The following is an 18,897-nucleotide window of genomic DNA, read 5'->3' as shown; positions in this document are numbered from 1 at the left end:
AAATATTTTCACATTCCCTAAATGTGTTACCTTTCTTGATCCACATTGCCCTTATTCTATAATAAAACCTCACACTCCCCTGTTATCCACTTTTTTACCATTATTTCGTTTCCAGTGAAAATCAACCATTTTTTTCCTCTTATAATTATTTCATACAGTTCTTTTCCTTTGATAACTTTTTTCCCCTGTTGAATCAAAACAACCAATATTTTCCACTTGTTGCCATTATCTATATTATGCATAAAAAACAACCATATCTTTAGTATTCTGCAATTCAGTCTTTTTAAAGTCCAAATAGCCTAACTAAAAAACAGAATGTTAGACTTTTCTCATATAGTTTTTATTCCAAATATATTTTTCTAATTGAAGGATAGCGTTCATCTAAAAAAAATTATTCCAAATATTTTTTCTTAATTGAAAGAAAGAATATATCTTAAATATTTTTATACCATTTTTTTTCTTCTCACAATGCACGAAATATAATGTTCATCATTTCTGACAGTGGTCTGAACTGTCAAACTGACATGGGTCAGGTTTTATTTCCACAGTTTTTCAATCCTCCGATCGAAGAAGCCAAGATCATGTATACGCCCAGCACTCGACTTATGAGGTCGCGATCTGACCTGAATATTTCCAAAGACTACATGAGAATTCTTATGGAACGAATCAGGAACAATCCAATGATATAATGTGGACAACTTCCATGTAACTAATTCACAAAATTCCAAAGTTTGTTTTTGTCTTTCGTCCACAGATTTCTTTTTTTAGCTCGACTTTTCACTGAATAGTTAGAGCTATACTATTGAACCAAATGTTGGCGTTGGTGTCCACATAATGCTCTGGTTAAGGTCTCTTAATTTACTACAAATGTAAACAACACAATTCGTGCTAAGGTTTGTGTGTGAGTTAAAATTAAGGTTAAAGTTTCATACAAGTACATTTTTTTGTAACTTCTACAGATATTATAATATGGATTTACAAACTGCAGGCATATCTTCGAGAATATCTTATGAGGTCACAGACAAAGGTCAATAACTCTGACCTGCAAATTAGTAGAATTAAGTTTCTTATTGTACTTACGTATATATAAATCTGCGCCCAAAAACATTTCCAGCTGACATTTTGTTCAAGGTCACTGCCGCTAAAAATAGGAATAAATGCAAAGTTTAAGCTCACAATCATCTGCAAGAATGGAGATATTGTGCTGATATTGTTTGTTTAGTAAGTTACAGGATTTTAATTATGGCCGGTGGGGTCAATGTCATTGTTACTATTAACCCTTAAAGCGCTGGAGCTGAATTTTAAAGGCCTTTGCAAACAGTTTAGATCCAGATGAGACGCCACAGAACGTGGCGTCTCATCAGGATCCAAACTGTTTGCTATTCTGATAGTATTCTTTGAAAAAAATCGAAGAAAATGCTAATTTTAGAAATTCAGCAGACGACCTTTTAGCAGATGACAAATTTCCCAGCATGCAAAGGGTTAATAGAAAAGGAGTTTCTACTCAATCATAACTTTAGTTTGGATAGAGGTATAAAGCTTTAATTTTGTTTGCAAGTTGCTTTCATAACCATTAATGGTGGGATTATGTTTGGAGCCGGATGGCTCAAGAACATTGTTACTAAAAATTTGAAAATGGTTTTCAATCAATACATAGAATCAGAATTGAGGCATTGTGCTGTAATTTTGTGTGTAGGAAGTTTAGATGCAGATCTTCCTTCCTTTCAAACTTTATTAAATTCAACTAAATTAATTGGTAAAAAGTAGAAAGTAGTTTACTGGCATGGTCACATTTGTCTATTGATTTATACATTTTGAGCTTTAAGTTAACATATACTATACAACTTGCCCAGATATTTAAAATAATACATGTATATGTTTTTGTGGTCAATATATTGTGTGACTGACAGAAAATGTATATTATCATTATATCAAAGCGGAAAAATGGTTGAGCCGGCTGTCTAGGGACAGCTCTTGTTCTAAAAAAAAAATACAGCGTGATGCAGCAAAAATGTGTGCACTTGGTGTTCTGAAACCTTTTTCTTCAAATTATCTATACTGGTTGAAATCTCTTTTCTTAAATTGTCTTTTATTTTATGGTTTTGGGTTATAAGCAGATTTAAATCTGTCTGTAGGTTTATATTTTTTCTTTGGGTTAATTTTAATTATTTGCCTGTTTCTTTCCTCTTATTTCATTTTGTTGATCCTTCTTTTCATATCACCATAATTATAAGTGTTAAATAAGGTTCCTCACAAAACAATAGCATGATGCTTACCAAATCTAAGAAAAGCTTGATGTAATCATATAACTCCTTGGTTAAGGGGAAATTGACCCTTTGAAACTTTTTTTCTGAAATTGGGTGCTTTAGTTTGGTGACAAGGCCATATTGTATTATGCGGCTTATACTCGTAATGTGTAAAAATTTGTGTTGGGCCTACATTCTTGTTGTTTTTTTTTGTCGATTCAATTAAAAACATTTAACACACAAAACCATTTACATATATAGCATAATTATCATCCTTTATGTTTTTGTCTTTGCTGTGGCTTGTTTCAAGGTGGTAGGTTTGTATGAAGCCTTTGTTGTTGGTTGTGTAGAGACTTGAAATGTGTGCATTTATGTTTGCCAACACGATAGCACTCTATTAACACATTTTGTACTTACATGATAAAATGTAATTGTTAGAAATGTATGTGTATTCAAATTCTTTCACTGCATTTGGTTGATTCAAGAGTTTAATACAACATTTTGTTGTTAGAAATCAAGGTATTGTTTAATATTGCCATATGTCCATTTAAAATACTTTTTATAATATTCTCTGATTACAATGAAGTATATAATAACTACACAGAATCTCTGAAAAATCAAGTTAAATTAGGTTTATCTAGGAATAAATGATACAAAGATGTTTTGATCAGTGTATTTATTGGTTCTGACAGATTTTAAATGTTTAACTATTTGTTTAAAAATAAGAGAAAACTGTTATGATAAGTGATGACAATATCTGGTTGTGTAACACTGAAGAGAGATCCATTGCTTAACAATTCGACTCAGCTAAATAATCCATAAATCTGAACAGACAGAAAGTTAAATTTTGTGATTCATGCTTTAAAATAGATATATTTATTAAATAAAATGCTTTGTACACATTATTAAATCTATTTTCCAGATAAGAGGACTCAAAGTGCCTGGACACGTGGAATGACATTTTTCTGAGTTGTCTACCTTGGATAATAGTTGAGTCACCTCCCCTGCTCATCCAAACAATTGTCTGTCCAAGAACTGTGGTGCCTGCCTGGTGTTGTGGTTCTTACTTACAAGAAGAATGATTAAGACAACTAAATTAAGTTTTTCATGCTTAAAGCTACAATAGCATATTAATGTAGGAAAGACAAGAGTTATTGTTCCTGATAGTGGTTGTTGTAGTAAGAATTCTCGTGTAGGTCAAGATCTTGTTTCTGTTTGTAGACATCTGTAACAAGCTTTATGTGTTGAATATTGTTGCTCCAAAGTTTTTGTAGTTCTGAAGAATTGTAAATCTTTATAGGAAAATGCGTAATTGTTAGATTAACCTTTTCCTACTCAAAAGCAAAGTGAAAATGACTATGTGTAAACAGCATAAAATCAGAATAGCCTGCGAGTAACTCGCAGTCTGTTCAGGTTTTATGCTGTTTGCTGCTCATCAGTATCTAAGGGTTGGAAATGAAGCCTTTAAAAGTGAAATCTAGTAAGAAAGGTCTTTAATTAAATATAAATTTCTGAGGAACTACAAATGCATCAAAATACATATCTAAGTGGTTAACTCTCTCAGTGCTGGAACCGAATTTTGAAGACCTTTGCAAACAGTTTGGATCCAGATGAGACACCACAGAATGTGGCGTCTCATCAGGATCCAAACTGTTTGCTATTCTGATAGAATTGTTTGAAAAAAAATCGAAGAAAATGCTTATTTAAGAAATTCAGCAGACAACATTTTAGCAGACAACAAATTTCCCAGCATGCAAAAAGTTAAGGGTTAAATGAATCACAATGAGACCTAGGCCAAATGGCAAGTAAAAGAGCAGCTAGACACAACGTTTTCTAGACTAGATTTCACCATGCTTAAATATCTTGGTATAATAATTGTTATTCTTTTCATTTCTCATGGAAGAAATTCCCTGGTACTTTACTTTCAGAACATATCAATCATATAAGTTTACATGTTTTGAACTTAAAATTGAATCATAAAATATTTGCCAACAGTTGAACCCCCAAAGAACTGCAAAATGCGAGTCTTGTTTTGGATTCATTGATAAAATAATGTGTTGTGATAATGGTCAAAGTTGTAAATGTGAAACTCATCTATTCACATAGCACAGTGTAACATGAAACTAATAAATAAGGGTTTGAAACTAAAGGGTATCTTATATAGAAATGTGAAGCATATCCAAGAGGTTTTCCAGCAAAAATTTTCTTTTCTTTAAAAAGTACCTGCAAAACTTGACCAATTGCTGTCCAAAAAAGTACCAATTGAAACTTTCCAATAATACAATTGTTTTTTTGTTTGTATTAAATTGCAACAATTAGTTAACTTCCCTATGCAGCTCTATATATATACATAATGGCTTGAACCCGAGTAAATATAATATTGACAACTTTATAAGTTATCAACTTTAAAAGTATTTTTTAGCAATAAATGAAATACAAATTTCCAAATCTGAAGACTTAACTGGAATTTTCCTCATTTCAGGGTGTTTTGCGTATTTTTTTCTTATTGATCTGGTTCGGGTACTTTTCCCTAAGGGGCAAACAAAATTGCTGTGTTTTCACTAGACTCTATTGCTATGGCGATCATTTTGCTCTTGTGATGCTGTATTTCAATGTGACTTTGTATGATTGTTTTGTGTGCCCCCACTTTTAGAGGGGGAGGTGTATCTGCTCTCATTTGTCGTAGATCAGATTTTTTTGTTATGCAAAGCTCAATACAAGTTTAAAACTCAAAATGTATTGCTGCTTAAGCGATGAAACTTTACAAATATATAAACCATAATGAGAAGTACACACTGTAATTTTTGTGCAGTATTTTTTTCTTAAACAGCAGAATGATGGCCATTTCAGCAAATCAAACAACAACAACAAATTGTTTGTACTTGTATAACTAGAAATATATTACTGCTTGAGTGATGTAAGTTAATAATCATATTAGTCATCATGTGAATTTGTGCACTTTGGTATGTATGCGCAATTTTTTTTTTTTTTGTACATTAGGGGAGTTTTTAGCTGAATTAGGGGGCAACAGAGACATCTCTAGGTTAAACATGTCATATTACTTCAATGTCTCCATAAATTCATTTCTAATCAAAGCATCCACATTTTTAGCTCACCTGAGCACAATGTGCTCATGGTGAGCTTTTGTGATGGCTTTTGTCCGTCGTGCGTTGTCAACATTTGCCTTGTTAACACTCTAGAGGCCACATTTATTTTCTAATCTTCATGAAATTTGGTCAGAAGATTGGTCTCAATGATAGCTTGGATGAGTTCGAAAATGGTTACGTTTGTTTGAAAAACATGGCTGTCAAGGGTCGGGGCATTTTTCCTTATATGGCTTAAGTAAAACCTTGTTAACACTCTAAAGGCCACATTTATTGTCAGATCTTCATGATTCTTAGTCAGAAGATTTGTCCTAATGATATCTTGTATAGTTAAAAAATTATGCAGGTTGGTTGAAAAACATGGTCGCCAGGGAGGGGGGCATTTTTCCTTATATGGCTATAGTAAAACCTTGTAAACACTCTAGAGTCCACTTTTATTTTCCGATCTTCATGAAACTTGGTCAGAAGATTTGTCCCAATCATATCTTGGATGAGTTTGAAAATGGTTCCGGTTGCTAAAAAAACATGGCCACCAGGGGGCGGGGCATTTTTCCTTATATCGCTATATATGGCTTTAGTAAAATCTTGTTAACACTCTAGCGGCCACATTTATTGTCGGATCATCATGAAACTTGGTCAGAAGATTTGTCTCAATGATATCTTATACAAGTTTGAAAATGGTTCCAGTTGCTTGAAAAACATGGCCACCAGGGGGCATGGCATTTTTCCTTATATGGCTTCATGAAACTTGGTCAGAACATTTGTTGTAATAACATCTTGGGCTGCACAGAACAGGTCAGTTCCTTTCAATCTCAGGTGAGCAACTTTGGGTCTTTCAGGCCCAGGGGTGGTGAAATCTCAAAAAACTATACTTGTCCACGGACAACCATTTAGGAAATTTAACATGTCCGTTGATTAACTAAACTTGTCTGTTAATGTTCATATAAAGAGCACCCACATACTTGATGTTACTTACATGTAATTTCAATTTTTCTTGATCACTTTTTAGTTGACAAGACGTGTGTTTGGCACTTTTTTAATGAGCAGACAAGGTGTCCTTACAATTAACAGTCATTCCAGTGTAAAGTCCAGACTTAGTATCGGCCAAAAGGGGAACTGCTTACATATTGTACATGTAGCAATTTGACTATCATCAACTCGTAACCATGAATTTTTTTTTAGTAAAGTGTCTTGAAAAGTTCTGGTGCGTTTATTTAGATCATATTTGTTATCATAATCTTTCTTAGTTTTTTGGGAGGTGGACTGCTCAAAGCTTCCGCTTCTGCTCCGTTGTTGAAGATTTAAAAAAAAACGTTCCATCTTCACCGAAAGTCGTCTGAAATAACAAGGTAGACCGTGTTTTGATTATCTTGATTAGCTTGATTGCTCCACAAATAGCACTGACAATGTAATCGTGTGTCAACATCCGGTTTTGTAAAACTTACTTACGACTTTAATACAATGTATTTTTTGTTTTCCTTGACCCGACTTTAAAATAACTGGTTGTCCACGGACAACTTAATTGAAAAAAATCAGTTGTCCAGACAAGCAAATGTACGACTCGGGCAACTCGGACATTTGATTTTGCCACCCCTGAGGCCCTCTCGTTATGTTTATATTTTAAAGTCATTTTTATGTATGAATGTTTTTTTGTCAGTACCGTTCAAGATTATGGACATATGCATTATAAACTATCCTGAATTTATAGAGTATCTCTCACTTCATATAAGGTATAAAAAAATATCACAGCTTACTGTTTGTCAATTATTCTTGATTTTGTTCTGGAATCGTAATTAACACCGGTTACATATTGTTTGATAGAATATATGTGTTAATTATTTGGGTTCTGGCATGTGGCCAAAATTTCATCTTCTAGAAAAAATGAGGAAAGCAGTTCTATTTGGAAAGTGCTTACAATTATTTTGTTCCATATTTGTAATTTTTGCACTTGAAACAATGATGAACAATTTACATATCTCAAAAGAACTTGTGTCTTTTTGAGGTTGAATTTTCTTAGATAGTAGCATTCATTTTAAAACTGTCCATTTTATTATTGTTGTATTATACATTTTTTCATTTCCATATTTTAGTTTTATATTTTATTATTGTTGTAGTATACATTTTTTCATTTCCATATTTTAGTTTTATATTTGTATCATATATAATAGTACCATAATTTATGATGTGATGATATATTTGCCAATATCATGAAATGATATTTGTCTAGATAAAACTTTAAAATTTTAGTTATATTTAAATTATTTTTGTCAGTTGTATTGTGTATTTTGATACATGTTATATTGTTATAGTATTGAAATGTCTGTTTATCCATAATAAAATGTTACAAAATGGGCAGTTTTGTTGCCAAATATTTTGCAAGAGGGCAAAGAGATGTTCCAGGAAATATTTCAGACATTAGCTTTTTATTTCTGGCAATTTGTTTTTCAATTTTTCTCAGCCAACTGCTTTATTTATTTTTTTTACCTCACAATGAGCACGCTGTGGTGTCATTCAAGAGACAAAGGGCCATAATTCTACCAAACCTTAAAATTCTTCTTCTGTGAAACAGCAAGGCCCAGAGTTGTAAAATTGTGTAGTGGACCTCTACAAAGTTTTTTTCTATTAATTTTCCTTGGTCAAACTTGGCCACGCTCAAGATGTAACTAGTTTAACTTATGTATGTATTGAAAAAAAATGCATATGCCCTCATTAGAATAAGGCCAATAAGAGGTAAATGTCAATGTGAAAATGAAGTCAAGTGATTTGCATGTGCTGATGGTGTCCAAAGACGTCATCCATGCAAGTATCAAAGCTTTTTAGGAAGCATTATTGATGACTGATGATGGAACATGTAAACATGTCATTTTGGTTTAACCAAGATTTGGACGATTAGAATTAGTCAAATTACAAAAGAAGTTTAATGTCAATGTACAAATGGGGTAAGGTAAGGTGGGTGTTTATATGATAGTGTGATATCCCTTTACCACTTAGATACGTATTTAATCCTTTACAACATTTGTAGTTCCTAAGAAAGTAAAATTTAATTAAAGAGCTTTCTAACTGGATTCAAGTTTTAAAGGCTTCATTTCAAACCTTTGGATACTGATGAGCAGCAAACAGCAAAAAACCTGAACAGACTGCGAGTTACTCGCAGTCTGTACTGGTTTTATGCTTTTTGCAGAGTGCCATTTTCACTTATTTCTGAGAGGGAAAGGGATATGATAGCTTTGTAGAATAATTATTGATGCTTGACAAAATGTGTCAATTCGGATTGACCTCATACCAACGGACAGATGGACAAACGAACAAATGGACACACAAATCACTCTATGACTTGTGTCATCTAAAGATGCTGGGAGCCCATTCTCTGAAACAGCAAGGCCCAGGTTTGATATTTAATATGTAACATCATTTGATTGTTGTCTATCACAGTCTTTCAAATCACGTACCTCGAGTCAAAACTGGCTCTGCCCTGGGGGAACTATTTTTCTTAATACATGTATGTATATTTATCTTTTTATCAGGCCATGTAAGCAGTTTAACATTTTCTAGCAAATACCACTCAGCCAAGCAACCAGTGGCAATGCATGCTCATGGTGAGCTTTTGTAAAAAAAATTAAACCTATTTATTTAAGCTCGATTGCATAACAAGCCTAAGGATTATATGAAACGCTCTCGAGTCCGTTTCCTTGGTGTCTATGGTGGAAATGTAAAGAACACTCCCACAGTGGGATCGAACCAGTGAAATCCCGATCGCTAGGCGGACACCATATCCACTACACCACGGTGACCTTTTGTAATTGGTTTTTGTCTGTACAGTGTTGTTAACATTTATAATGTTACAACTCAAAAATGTTGTAAAAATTTAGGTAAAAAACGTCTAATGTTTTTTATGAATATATTTTTTTATTATGCCATTTTTAATCAAGATAAATTTGCAGTATGTGAATAAAACAACAGACGAACTTAATATACCATTTTGAGATTAACAAATCATTTATGCTCCAAAAAAGCATCAAATGTCATGTTAATTAAGGGCATTATATACACAAGACAAGAGGGCCATGATGGCCCTGTATCGCTCCACTGTTTTTTTATGCGAAATGTACTCAAGCATGTGACTTTCTCTTTCTATCCCTCGTCCCACTGGGCGCTTAAAGTTGGAAGGGTAGGGTGAGCATTTTTATATATGGAAAAAGTTACTACCATGTTAACTAAACAGACTAAAAAGCCTGGGAATTGTTGCACAGGTCCTTTGCTTATAACGTAGGTACATTTATCTCTCCAAAAGATATTGTCGTTCTTTCTATTTCATATATTTTTAGATGCTCAAGATCAAATCTACGCATTTGATTTGAAACAGATTCACAAGACCCATATGAATCAAAATGCCTTAACCTTTTACCAAACAACACATTTTGGACTTTCCCAATTTGAAAGAGGTTGCAGAAGACAATTAAATTGTAATGGAATCTGAAGGAAATGATCAGGTAGAGTAGAAATAATTGTGATAAAAGGAGAAATTGCTCATCTTGAGCAATTTCTCCTTTTATCACAATTATTTATAAAGTCGTCAGCTACAAACCTGTAAAATTCTGTTAGTGTTTGGTAAAGGGTTAATAATCTCTGGTTCCTTCTTAAGAGCCTTTCACACATTTATAACAAATACAATAGTAGCATCTTTCTTTGTAAAGAATCATCTCAAAATATAACAGGCTGTTTGTAAAAACATGCATGCCCCCCATATGGGCTGTCAGTTGTAGTGTGAATACGTTATTTGGCACTGTGACCTTGACCTTTGACCAAGTGACCTAAAAATCAATAGGGGTCATCTGCGAGTCATGATCAATGTACCTATGAAGTTTCATGATCCTAGGCGTATTAGCTTTCTTGAGTTATCATCCGGAAACCATTTTACTGTGTAGTCACCGTGACCTTGACCTTTGACCTAGTGACCTGAAAATCAATAGGGGTCATCTGCTAGTCATGATAAATGTACCTATGAAGTTTCATGATCCTAGGCATAAGCATTCTTGAGTTATCATCCAGAAACCATTTTACTATTTTAGGTCACCGTGACCTTGATCTTTGACCTAGTGACCTACAAATCAATAGGGGTCATCTGCAAGTCATGATCAATGTACCTATGAAGTTTCATGATCCTACGCATAAGCGTTCTTGAGTTAACATCCGGAACCCATTTTACAATTTGGATCACCGTGACCTTGACCTTTGACCTAGTGACCTGAAAATCAATAGGGGTCATCTGCGAGTCATGATCAATGTACCTATGAAGTTTCATGATCAAGCCTTCTTGAGTTATCATCCGGAAACCATTTAACTATTTCGGGTCACCGTGACCTTTACCTTTGACCTAGTGACCTGAAAATCAATAGGGGTCATCTGCGAGTCATGAACAAATTTGGTAGAGGACTATTAGATATCACTACATACCAAATTTAGTAGCCCTAGGCTCTATAATTATAAACAAGAAGATTTTTAAAGTTTGCACAAAATAGGCCTTATTTAAGCATATGTTCATTTTTGTGACCCCCAGGGCAGGGTCAAATTTGTCCCCAGGGGCATAATTTGAACAAACTAAGTAGAGACCTATTAGATGTCACTACATACCAAATTTGGTAGAAATAGGCCCAATAGTTATGGACAAGATGATTTTTAAAGTTTGCACAAAATGGGCCCTATATAAGCATATATTCAATTTTGTGACCCTGGGGAACGGTCAAATTTGATCCCAGGGGCTTAATTTGAACAAACTTGGTAGAGGTCTATTAGATGTCATTACATACCAAATTTGGTAGCCCTATGCCATACGGTTATGGACAAGAAGATTTTTTAAGTTTGCACAAAACAGGCCTTATATAAGCAAATTTTCAATTTTTTTACCTCCCGGGGCAGGGTCAAATTTGACCCCAGGGGCATAATTTGCAGAAACTTGGTTGAGGACTATAAGATGTCACTACATACCAACTTTGGTAGCACTAGGCCCTATGGTTATTGACAAGAACATTTGTAAAGTTTTCACAAAATAGGCTTTATATAAGCAAATTTTCAATTTTTTGACCCCCCGGGGCAGGGTCAAATTTGACCCCAGGGGCATAATTTGAAGAAACTTGGTAGAGGACTATAAGATGTCACTACATACCAAATTTGGTAGCCCTAGGCCCAATGGTTATGGACAAGAACATTTGTAAAGTTTTCACAAAATAGGCCTTATATAAGCAAATTTTCAATTTTTTGACCCCCTGGGGCAGGGTCAAATTTGACCCCAGGGGCATAATTTGAAAAAACTTGGTAGAGGACTATAAGATGTCACTACATACCAAATTTGGTAGCCCTAGGCCCAATGGTTATGGACAAGAAGATTTTTAAAGTTTTCACAAAATAGGCCTTATATAAGCAAATTTTCAAATTTTTGACCCCCCAGGGCAGGGTCAAATTTGACCCCAGGAGCAAAATTTGAACAAATTTGGAAGAGGTTCACCCCAGGAACTTTCCTGAGAAATTTCATCAGAATTGGACCAGTAGTTTAGGAGAAGAAGATGTTTAAAGAAAAAGTTAACGCACGGACGGACGGACGCACGCATGACGGACACAGAACCATGACATGAACCTCTGGCCAGTGGAGCTAAAAATCACTCAGAGAAAAACATATATAGTTAAAATAGCATAACATCTTTATAAAATTATTTAAGTTATTTTAAACTATAATTGTAGACAAGCATTTACTAACTAGTTTTAGGTCAGAAATGAATCAACAGATTTCCATTACATAAAATAATTCCTTTTCAAACCAGATCGAGTTTTCACTGCTATGTATTTATCATTACAGTTAGATAAAATATCACAGACATTACATAACTGCAATTCTAACAGTATGTACATTTGTAAATTATACAAAAGGCAGATACAAATTACCTTATGCATACTGCATTTATGGTAAAATATAATGGGAAACTTACAATAACATAATAATAAAATAGCATAGACAATTAAACATGGTAAAATATATTCACAGTGAGGTTGTATATTTAATGATGAAATACTAGAAACATGTAATAAATTAACATAAACATTGCCTGCAACCTTCATAACAAGGGAAACATATATTAAATCTTAACAAGAACAAATATAATAACCATATATTTTTTTTAAAAAGCTCCACGTTTGGAGACAGATGCCACCTCCCCCCCTCCGCCCCTGACAAAAACAAATAACAGCAACAACAGAGCCTTCACACCCATCGCTTAATCCTTTGATGACATATCAAACGGAAACCAATTTAACACTTAATGTCAAAGTGACCCTAACTTTTGACCTAGTGACCCCAATTTCATTAGGGGTCATCTACTGTCCACGGCCAATGCACATGGGAAGTATTAAGCAAATCGATCAATTCATTGGGGAGTAATTTAACAAACGCTTTTCACACTTATTGTGACAGCTAGTGACCTTCACCTTTGACCAATGGGAGTCATCAAATGTCCAAGGCCAATCACATGTTAAGTACCAAGCCAATCGGTCATTTCACCGACGAGTTGTTTGTAAACGATTTTCACACTTATTTTGACAGTCACTGTCAAAATAAGTGTCTTTTGACCTTTGATCTAGTTACCCCAATTTCAAAAGGGGTCATCAACTGTCCAAGGCAAATGCACATGTGAAGTATCAAGCCAACCGTTCAATTTGTTGACAAGTTATTGATCAAAACAAACTGGTCTACCGACAGACAGACCGACCAAGCGATATCCAGCAATACAATAAACCCACATCTTCTTCAAAGAGGGCATAAAAAAAGAGAATCGAAGTAAGAAAATATCATTTGTTATTAATAACAAGAAACTGTCTGAGACGGGTGATGCTCCCCAAAGTTTTTTTTTGTCACAATATTGCACTATATATTCAGATAAAAGGAAAAGTCTAGTAGTTGGGGGGACAAGAATTGCACCATATGTACAGTTAATGGAAAATTTCAAAGGGCCATAACTGTGTGAAAAATCATCCGACCAGAACCGGCTGATATTATGCACATACTCCTCTTGGTAGTGAAGCTTCCCATAAAGTTTTATTGAATTCCGGTCATTAATTGCTGAGAGATAGCCCGGACAAAAATTTTGCACTGACGGACGAACACATGGACACACGCACAGACAGACAAAGCGGCGACTCTATGCTTCCCCCAAAAAATTGTTGGGTGGAGCATAAAAATAGGATAATATATTTACCAAATTGTATAAAACACATCTTAGAGACAACTGCACCCGATTGTATAAACAGTTAAACCGACGGTTAACCACATACCGGCGGTTAAAAGTCGGTAACATGTTGGTTACTGGTCGGTAAGCGTTTGTATAAAATTTGGTTAGTTATACCAATCGGTTAAAACCCAGTTAAAACATACCCTGCTTCCCTATGTGGGTAAGTACAAGTAACCGATTGGTAACTTACACAAAATGGCCGCGGCGCGCGACATTATAAAAGCTAACCATCGACGACCTTTACAATTTCGACGAGTAAACAACAAATTGCAGCGACTGACACTTTATTTGACTTAATTTACAGGGCAATACGATTTCCGACTTCGGACGACGAATTTAAGGACGCACAGAACGTGTTTCTTATATGCCTAGCTAAAGAAACTTCAGCGTACAGTTTATATAGTACTGACAGACCTGTATAAAGTCGCGCCAGTCAAAAATCATAAAAGCGACATTTAAAGTTATGGAAGCCAGAACTAGGGTATGCCGTGTGTGATCCGATGCATCAATGGCGCCCATGTTAAAGTCATTTCTCCGAGAACAGGGAACAACAAAAGTACAAACAAAAAACAAAACAAGTTATTATCTTACCTTTAATAATCCTTTAAAAATCCATAAATAATCCATTTAATTCAATAATTGACGAGTTTGCATCTAGGGACTAATGATAATTATTTTAGCATAGTTAAATAAAGACCCTTATGCCATCATATCATTATATTCAAATGAGAACTCAATAAACTTTCTTCTTCGTCACACGCTACGTCATGCACTCTATGTACATTACTGCTGTTAAAATGAACCGGAGCAGTTTATCAAATGTGTCGTGTTCTGAAAAAAATGGGCATAATGCATGTGCTTAAAGTGTCGTCCCATATTAGCATGTGCAGTTCGCACAGGTTAATCAGGGACTACACTTTCCGCTTTTATGACATTTTTTGTTAAAATGAAGTCCCTTATTAGCAAAAATCAATTTTTGGCGGAAAGTGTCGTCCCTGATTAGCCTGCGCGAACTTAACAAGCTAATCTGCGACACTTTACGCACATGCATTATGCCCAGTTTTCTCAGAACACGACACAAATAATAGCCGTTGGTGAACTCGGTTGCATTTGCAGATTTCTGCATACAAAGATATATTTAAACTTGAACGATGTTTTATTTGTCTATGGTTAATTCCCTTATTGTACAAGAAAGTAAGTAAGTTTATTGTAAACATAAGCCAAATTAGAAGAATAGTCTAGCATGTTACGACGACCATGTATAATTTTTATGTTACATCTAGAACAACTAGAAGAATAGACGTCTTTGTAAGCACTCTCTTGCAGTTTGGAAGCACCAGGGATTCCGCTAAATGATGCAAATCCCGACATCATTATCAATTTGTCCCTGGTCATTTTGATGAACTCATAGTTTAAATTTATACTTTATTTTATTGTGAATGTAAATGAATTTGATAAAAAAAATACATGTCGCTGTTTATAAGCGTGACACTTCGCGCGAAAATTACGTCATTAGAAAATGCATTGTGGGAATGTTTTGGTTAAAGTTACCGGTGGTTAAATTCCACTATGCGAGGTTAGTTTACTTTGCGGTATATCGTGTTTATACAATCGAGTTACCTTGAAGGTTACTATACCTGAATAACCGCAAACTTACCAAGGTTTGAATGTTACCGAGCGGTAACTTTAACCAGCGTTTATACAATCGGGTGCTGGTTGTTTAATACATAACAGACTGGAAACTTGTATTGTTTACTGCATTTTGTAAATATCATTATTTCTTAATTCACACAGTTACATGACATGTTCATTTTTAATCCTCAATATCGAAGCATTCAAGCATTCCAATACTTGTCATTTAGTAGCTTCCATTTTAGGAAAGAAATTAGGTTCCATTATAGGTCATCAAGTAGATTCCATTATAGGTCATCACTAAGGTTCCATTATAGGTCATCACTAAGGTTCCATTATAGGCCATCAAGTAGGTTGCATTATAGGTCATCACTAAGGTTTCATTGTAGGTATCACTAAGGTTCCATTATAAGTTATCACTAAGGTTCCACTATAGGTTATCATGTAGGTTCCATTATAGGTCATCAAGTAGGTTCCATTATAGGTCATCAAGAAGGTTCCATTATAGGTCATCAAGTAGGTTCCATTATAGGTCATCACTAAGGTTCCATTGCAGTTTATCAAGTAGGTACCATTATAGGTCATCACTAAGGTTCCATTGCAGTTTATCAAGTAGGTTTCATTATAGGTCACTAAGTAGGTTCCATCATAGGTCATCAAGTAGATTCCATTATAGGTCATCAAGTAGGTTCCATCATAGGTCATCACCAAGGTTCTCCTATAGGTTATCATGTATGTTCCATTATACGTCATCACTAAGGTTCCATTATAGGTCATCACTAAGGTTCATTTAAAGGTCATCACTAAGGTTCCATCATAGGTCATCACTAAGGTTCCATTATAGGTCATCACTAGGGTTCAATTATAGGTCATCAAGTAGGTTGCATTATAGGTCATCAAGTAGGTTCCATTATAGGTCATCAAAGAAATTTCAATTTAAGGTCATCAAGTGAGTTTCATAAAAGTCAGCAAACAAATTTTCACTAGAGTCATCAAAAGAGTTGTATAATAGGTCATGAAATATTGTACAAATGTGCATAGGTCATTGAGCAAGTTCTATTTTAGGACTGCAATCAATGTTAATTAATGTTCACAAATCAAGTTTAATCAGCATAGGTAATGAAACAATTATGATTTGAGTTCATCAAACAAGTTTTCAAATATTCATTAAGCAAGTTCAATTATAGGTCATCAAAAAATTAAATTTTAGGTAATGAAACAATTTACATTAAAACCAATGAAGCACATTAATATAAGGCATACACATTAATATAGGTCATACATAAATTTCCATTATAGGTCATGAAACAAGTTTCTTACAGCTCATTTAGCTTTTTCTATTATACAAACAAACTTTCCTTCCGAGTCATAAACCAATTTCAATTAAAGGTCAAGCAAATTTCACAAGTCGCCAAGCGATTTCCACTACAGGTCATCATACAGGTCAAGTTCCATAAAAGGTTACGCAGCAAGTCTCTCTCGAACACGCCTATACAAACTGGTGTCGCAGTTCTGACTGCGTTTCAACTGTGTGTTGACATGCAGCTGCTCAATAGTGGATATCAGCTCACAGAGCTGACCAATCAGGGAGTCCAGCTTTACTAGGGTGTCCCCTGTAGTTATTGTAGGCTTCTTCTTCATCTTGATCAACTCTAGCTTATACACCTAGAGAAAAAGTTTGGTAGTTGCATGTAGTTCATTTGGATTATTCCCCATATTCTGGTCTTTCGAGATCAGTTTTACAGAATAGCTGTTTATCCCAGCATTTCACCTTAGCTGACCTTTGTAAGAGTTCAATTAAATTTGATTAAAAATATCTCGCCAGTAGGCCTGAAACTTTTCCAAATATGCCATTTCCAAACAGTTATCACATTTACATTAATAGGTAATTCAATGGACTTTTTATTTTGTGAAGAATATGATACTAAAAAGGGATACTACATTGCGTTTTGCAACACACTTCATGGTGATGGCATATTTCAAGTTTCAAATTATTTACTTGAGAAATAAGAGATTGTTCACTTTACAAACTAATTTTATGCAGACAAACCAACCTTGGTGCGGGCTTAAATATTCCCCTTCTCAAATTGTGTGATAACAAAAATATCTATCAGAAAATTTGGTTAGTAAAACCAATTATGTAGAAGAAAATGTAAGCAAACTATAATTATAATCATCACATTAAAGTCAGGGCTGTGAACAGGTGCTTCTAAAATCAGCTGAAAATCGATGTCTATAATATTATTATAACTGTCAGTTTGATTGTTCAAAGTTCAGAGAAGAGCAATTCATGTTTGACCTTTTACTAACAATTTAAAGGAGCAACTGACAATATTAAACAAATATAAAATAATGACGACAACTTAAGAATGTTAACGTCACGCCAAAATCATAGCTTGTAATTGTTGCTTCCTTTTTATACAGCATATCACTAGTTACTACACTGCTTTTTAACTTGTGCCTTATAGAAGAGATCAATTTACCAATCAATTATCACGTATTTGAGCTCTGACAACCTTTTTATTGACACTCAATTTAGTTAGTAAAATTGCAAAGTTTATAAGTCACCTGCTGCACAAAACCGTCTTTTTACAGCCCAAATATATAGAGAATAACAGGTTAGTGAGTGATCTTTTTGTAATATATCAGACAAGACTTATAATAATATAACGGCGAGACTTGCTAAGAACACCCGCTTTAATTATAAACGTCTTGAACTGGAGATCAGGAATAGACTGCAGCGACAAATTTAATCAAAGAACACACTTCACCAATCAAAGAACACACTTCACCGAATAGTTTGGAGGCACCATTTTGGAGATATGTATTGAACTGACATTTTGACGAAGTTGTCAATATTGACATAAGCATGTTAAATCGTTTGTTCAAATAGTTGAGGATTAGCATACAGGTATCATTTGTCTTTACTTTTTTTGCAACACTTGCGAGTGCAATCAATATTTAAGATTAATTGTCCCATTGATGACGTCATTTAACATCTGTAGTGCGGGCTGTGATTTATGAAAAAAGTTTTTGTGATTTATGACTTTAAACTAGAATAAAATATGTACATTCTTGGCATCAAATTGTTTGTTTTGTTGAACCTGATTGATGTTGATAGAAATAGTTGACTTTATTGCAAGTCCCACGCAACTCCAAACATTGACAGATATAAGAACTTCCTGTTGACTATGATATAAAACAAGAGGCCCACGAGGGCCTGAATCGCTCTACTGCTATAAACACTGTGCAAGTTTGGAAAGAATAAGATGGAAACTGTGTACTTAATCGCGCAAACAAGGAGAATTTTCTCAAATTCAAGGGGAGATTATTGTGTACTTATTTCTCCGATACTGCTCATATTCAATAGGGTTCAAGTCCTCATTGATATAAAGATACTGTGCAAATTTGGAAATGATTGGATGAAAACTGTGAAATTATTTGCGTAAACAAGCGGGATTTCAAAATTTTCTCATATTTAAGGGGAAGTCATTCTTGGCTTCGATATTGGTCTTTTTAAAAAAGGGTTTGAGTCCTCATTGATACAAAGACACTGTGCAAGTTTGCCAAGAATTGGATGAAAATAATGGACTTTATCATATAAAAAAAACTGAATTTTCATCTTTTTCTCAAATTCAA

At 34.4% G+C, this 18,897-nt stretch overlaps 2 protein-coding genes and 1 long non-coding RNA gene across 13 annotated transcripts in view; 1 reads left to right on the top strand and 2 right to left on the bottom strand.

The window, feature by feature from the left end:
* Positions 1-7,701, top strand: part of LOC127847242 (uncharacterized) — a 167,432-nt gene extending 159,731 nt beyond the window's left edge. For 8 of the 10 annotated variants that reach the window (XM_052379021.1, XM_052379018.1, XM_052379013.1 and 5 more), the window contains 2 exons: positions 549-705; positions 3,169-7,701. In XM_052379021.1, coding sequence (XP_052234981.1) covers positions 549-689 — 141 coding nt within the window. In that variant the 3' untranslated portion in view covers positions 690-705; positions 3,169-7,701. The remainder of the gene's footprint in view (positions 1-548; positions 706-3,168) is intronic. The other 2 variants (XM_052379014.1, XM_052379010.1) reach the window with 1 other exon arrangement.
* LOC127847239 (uncharacterized) overlaps positions 1,064-18,897 on the bottom strand; it is a 40,926-nt gene continuing 23,092 nt past the window's right edge. The window contains exon 9 of one of the 2 annotated variants that reach the window (XM_052378992.1): positions 1,064-1,141. In XM_052378992.1, the coding sequence (XP_052234952.1) occupies positions 1,133-1,141 (9 nt within the window). In that variant the 3' untranslated portion in view covers positions 1,064-1,132. Of the gene's footprint in view, positions 1,142-13,176; positions 16,924-18,897 lie in introns of those variants that run through there. The other variant, XM_052378991.1, reaches the window with a different exon arrangement.
* On the bottom strand, positions 9,250-11,976 carry LOC127847257 (uncharacterized). Its single transcript, XR_008033876.1, has 2 exons — positions 11,433-11,976; positions 9,250-11,254 (listed from the first exon to the last, which is right to left on the bottom strand). It is a non-coding gene; the product is annotated as an uncharacterized LOC127847257 (long non-coding RNA).

Source organism: Dreissena polymorpha, chromosome 10 (assembly GCF_020536995.1).
Source record: "Dreissena polymorpha isolate Duluth1 chromosome 10, UMN_Dpol_1.0, whole genome shotgun sequence".
In the NCBI taxonomy this organism is placed as follows: Eukaryota; Metazoa; Mollusca; class Bivalvia; order Myida; family Dreissenidae; genus Dreissena; species Dreissena polymorpha.
Note: the sequence above shows the minus strand (reverse complement) of the source record. Positions and strands in the feature narration are given on the sequence as shown.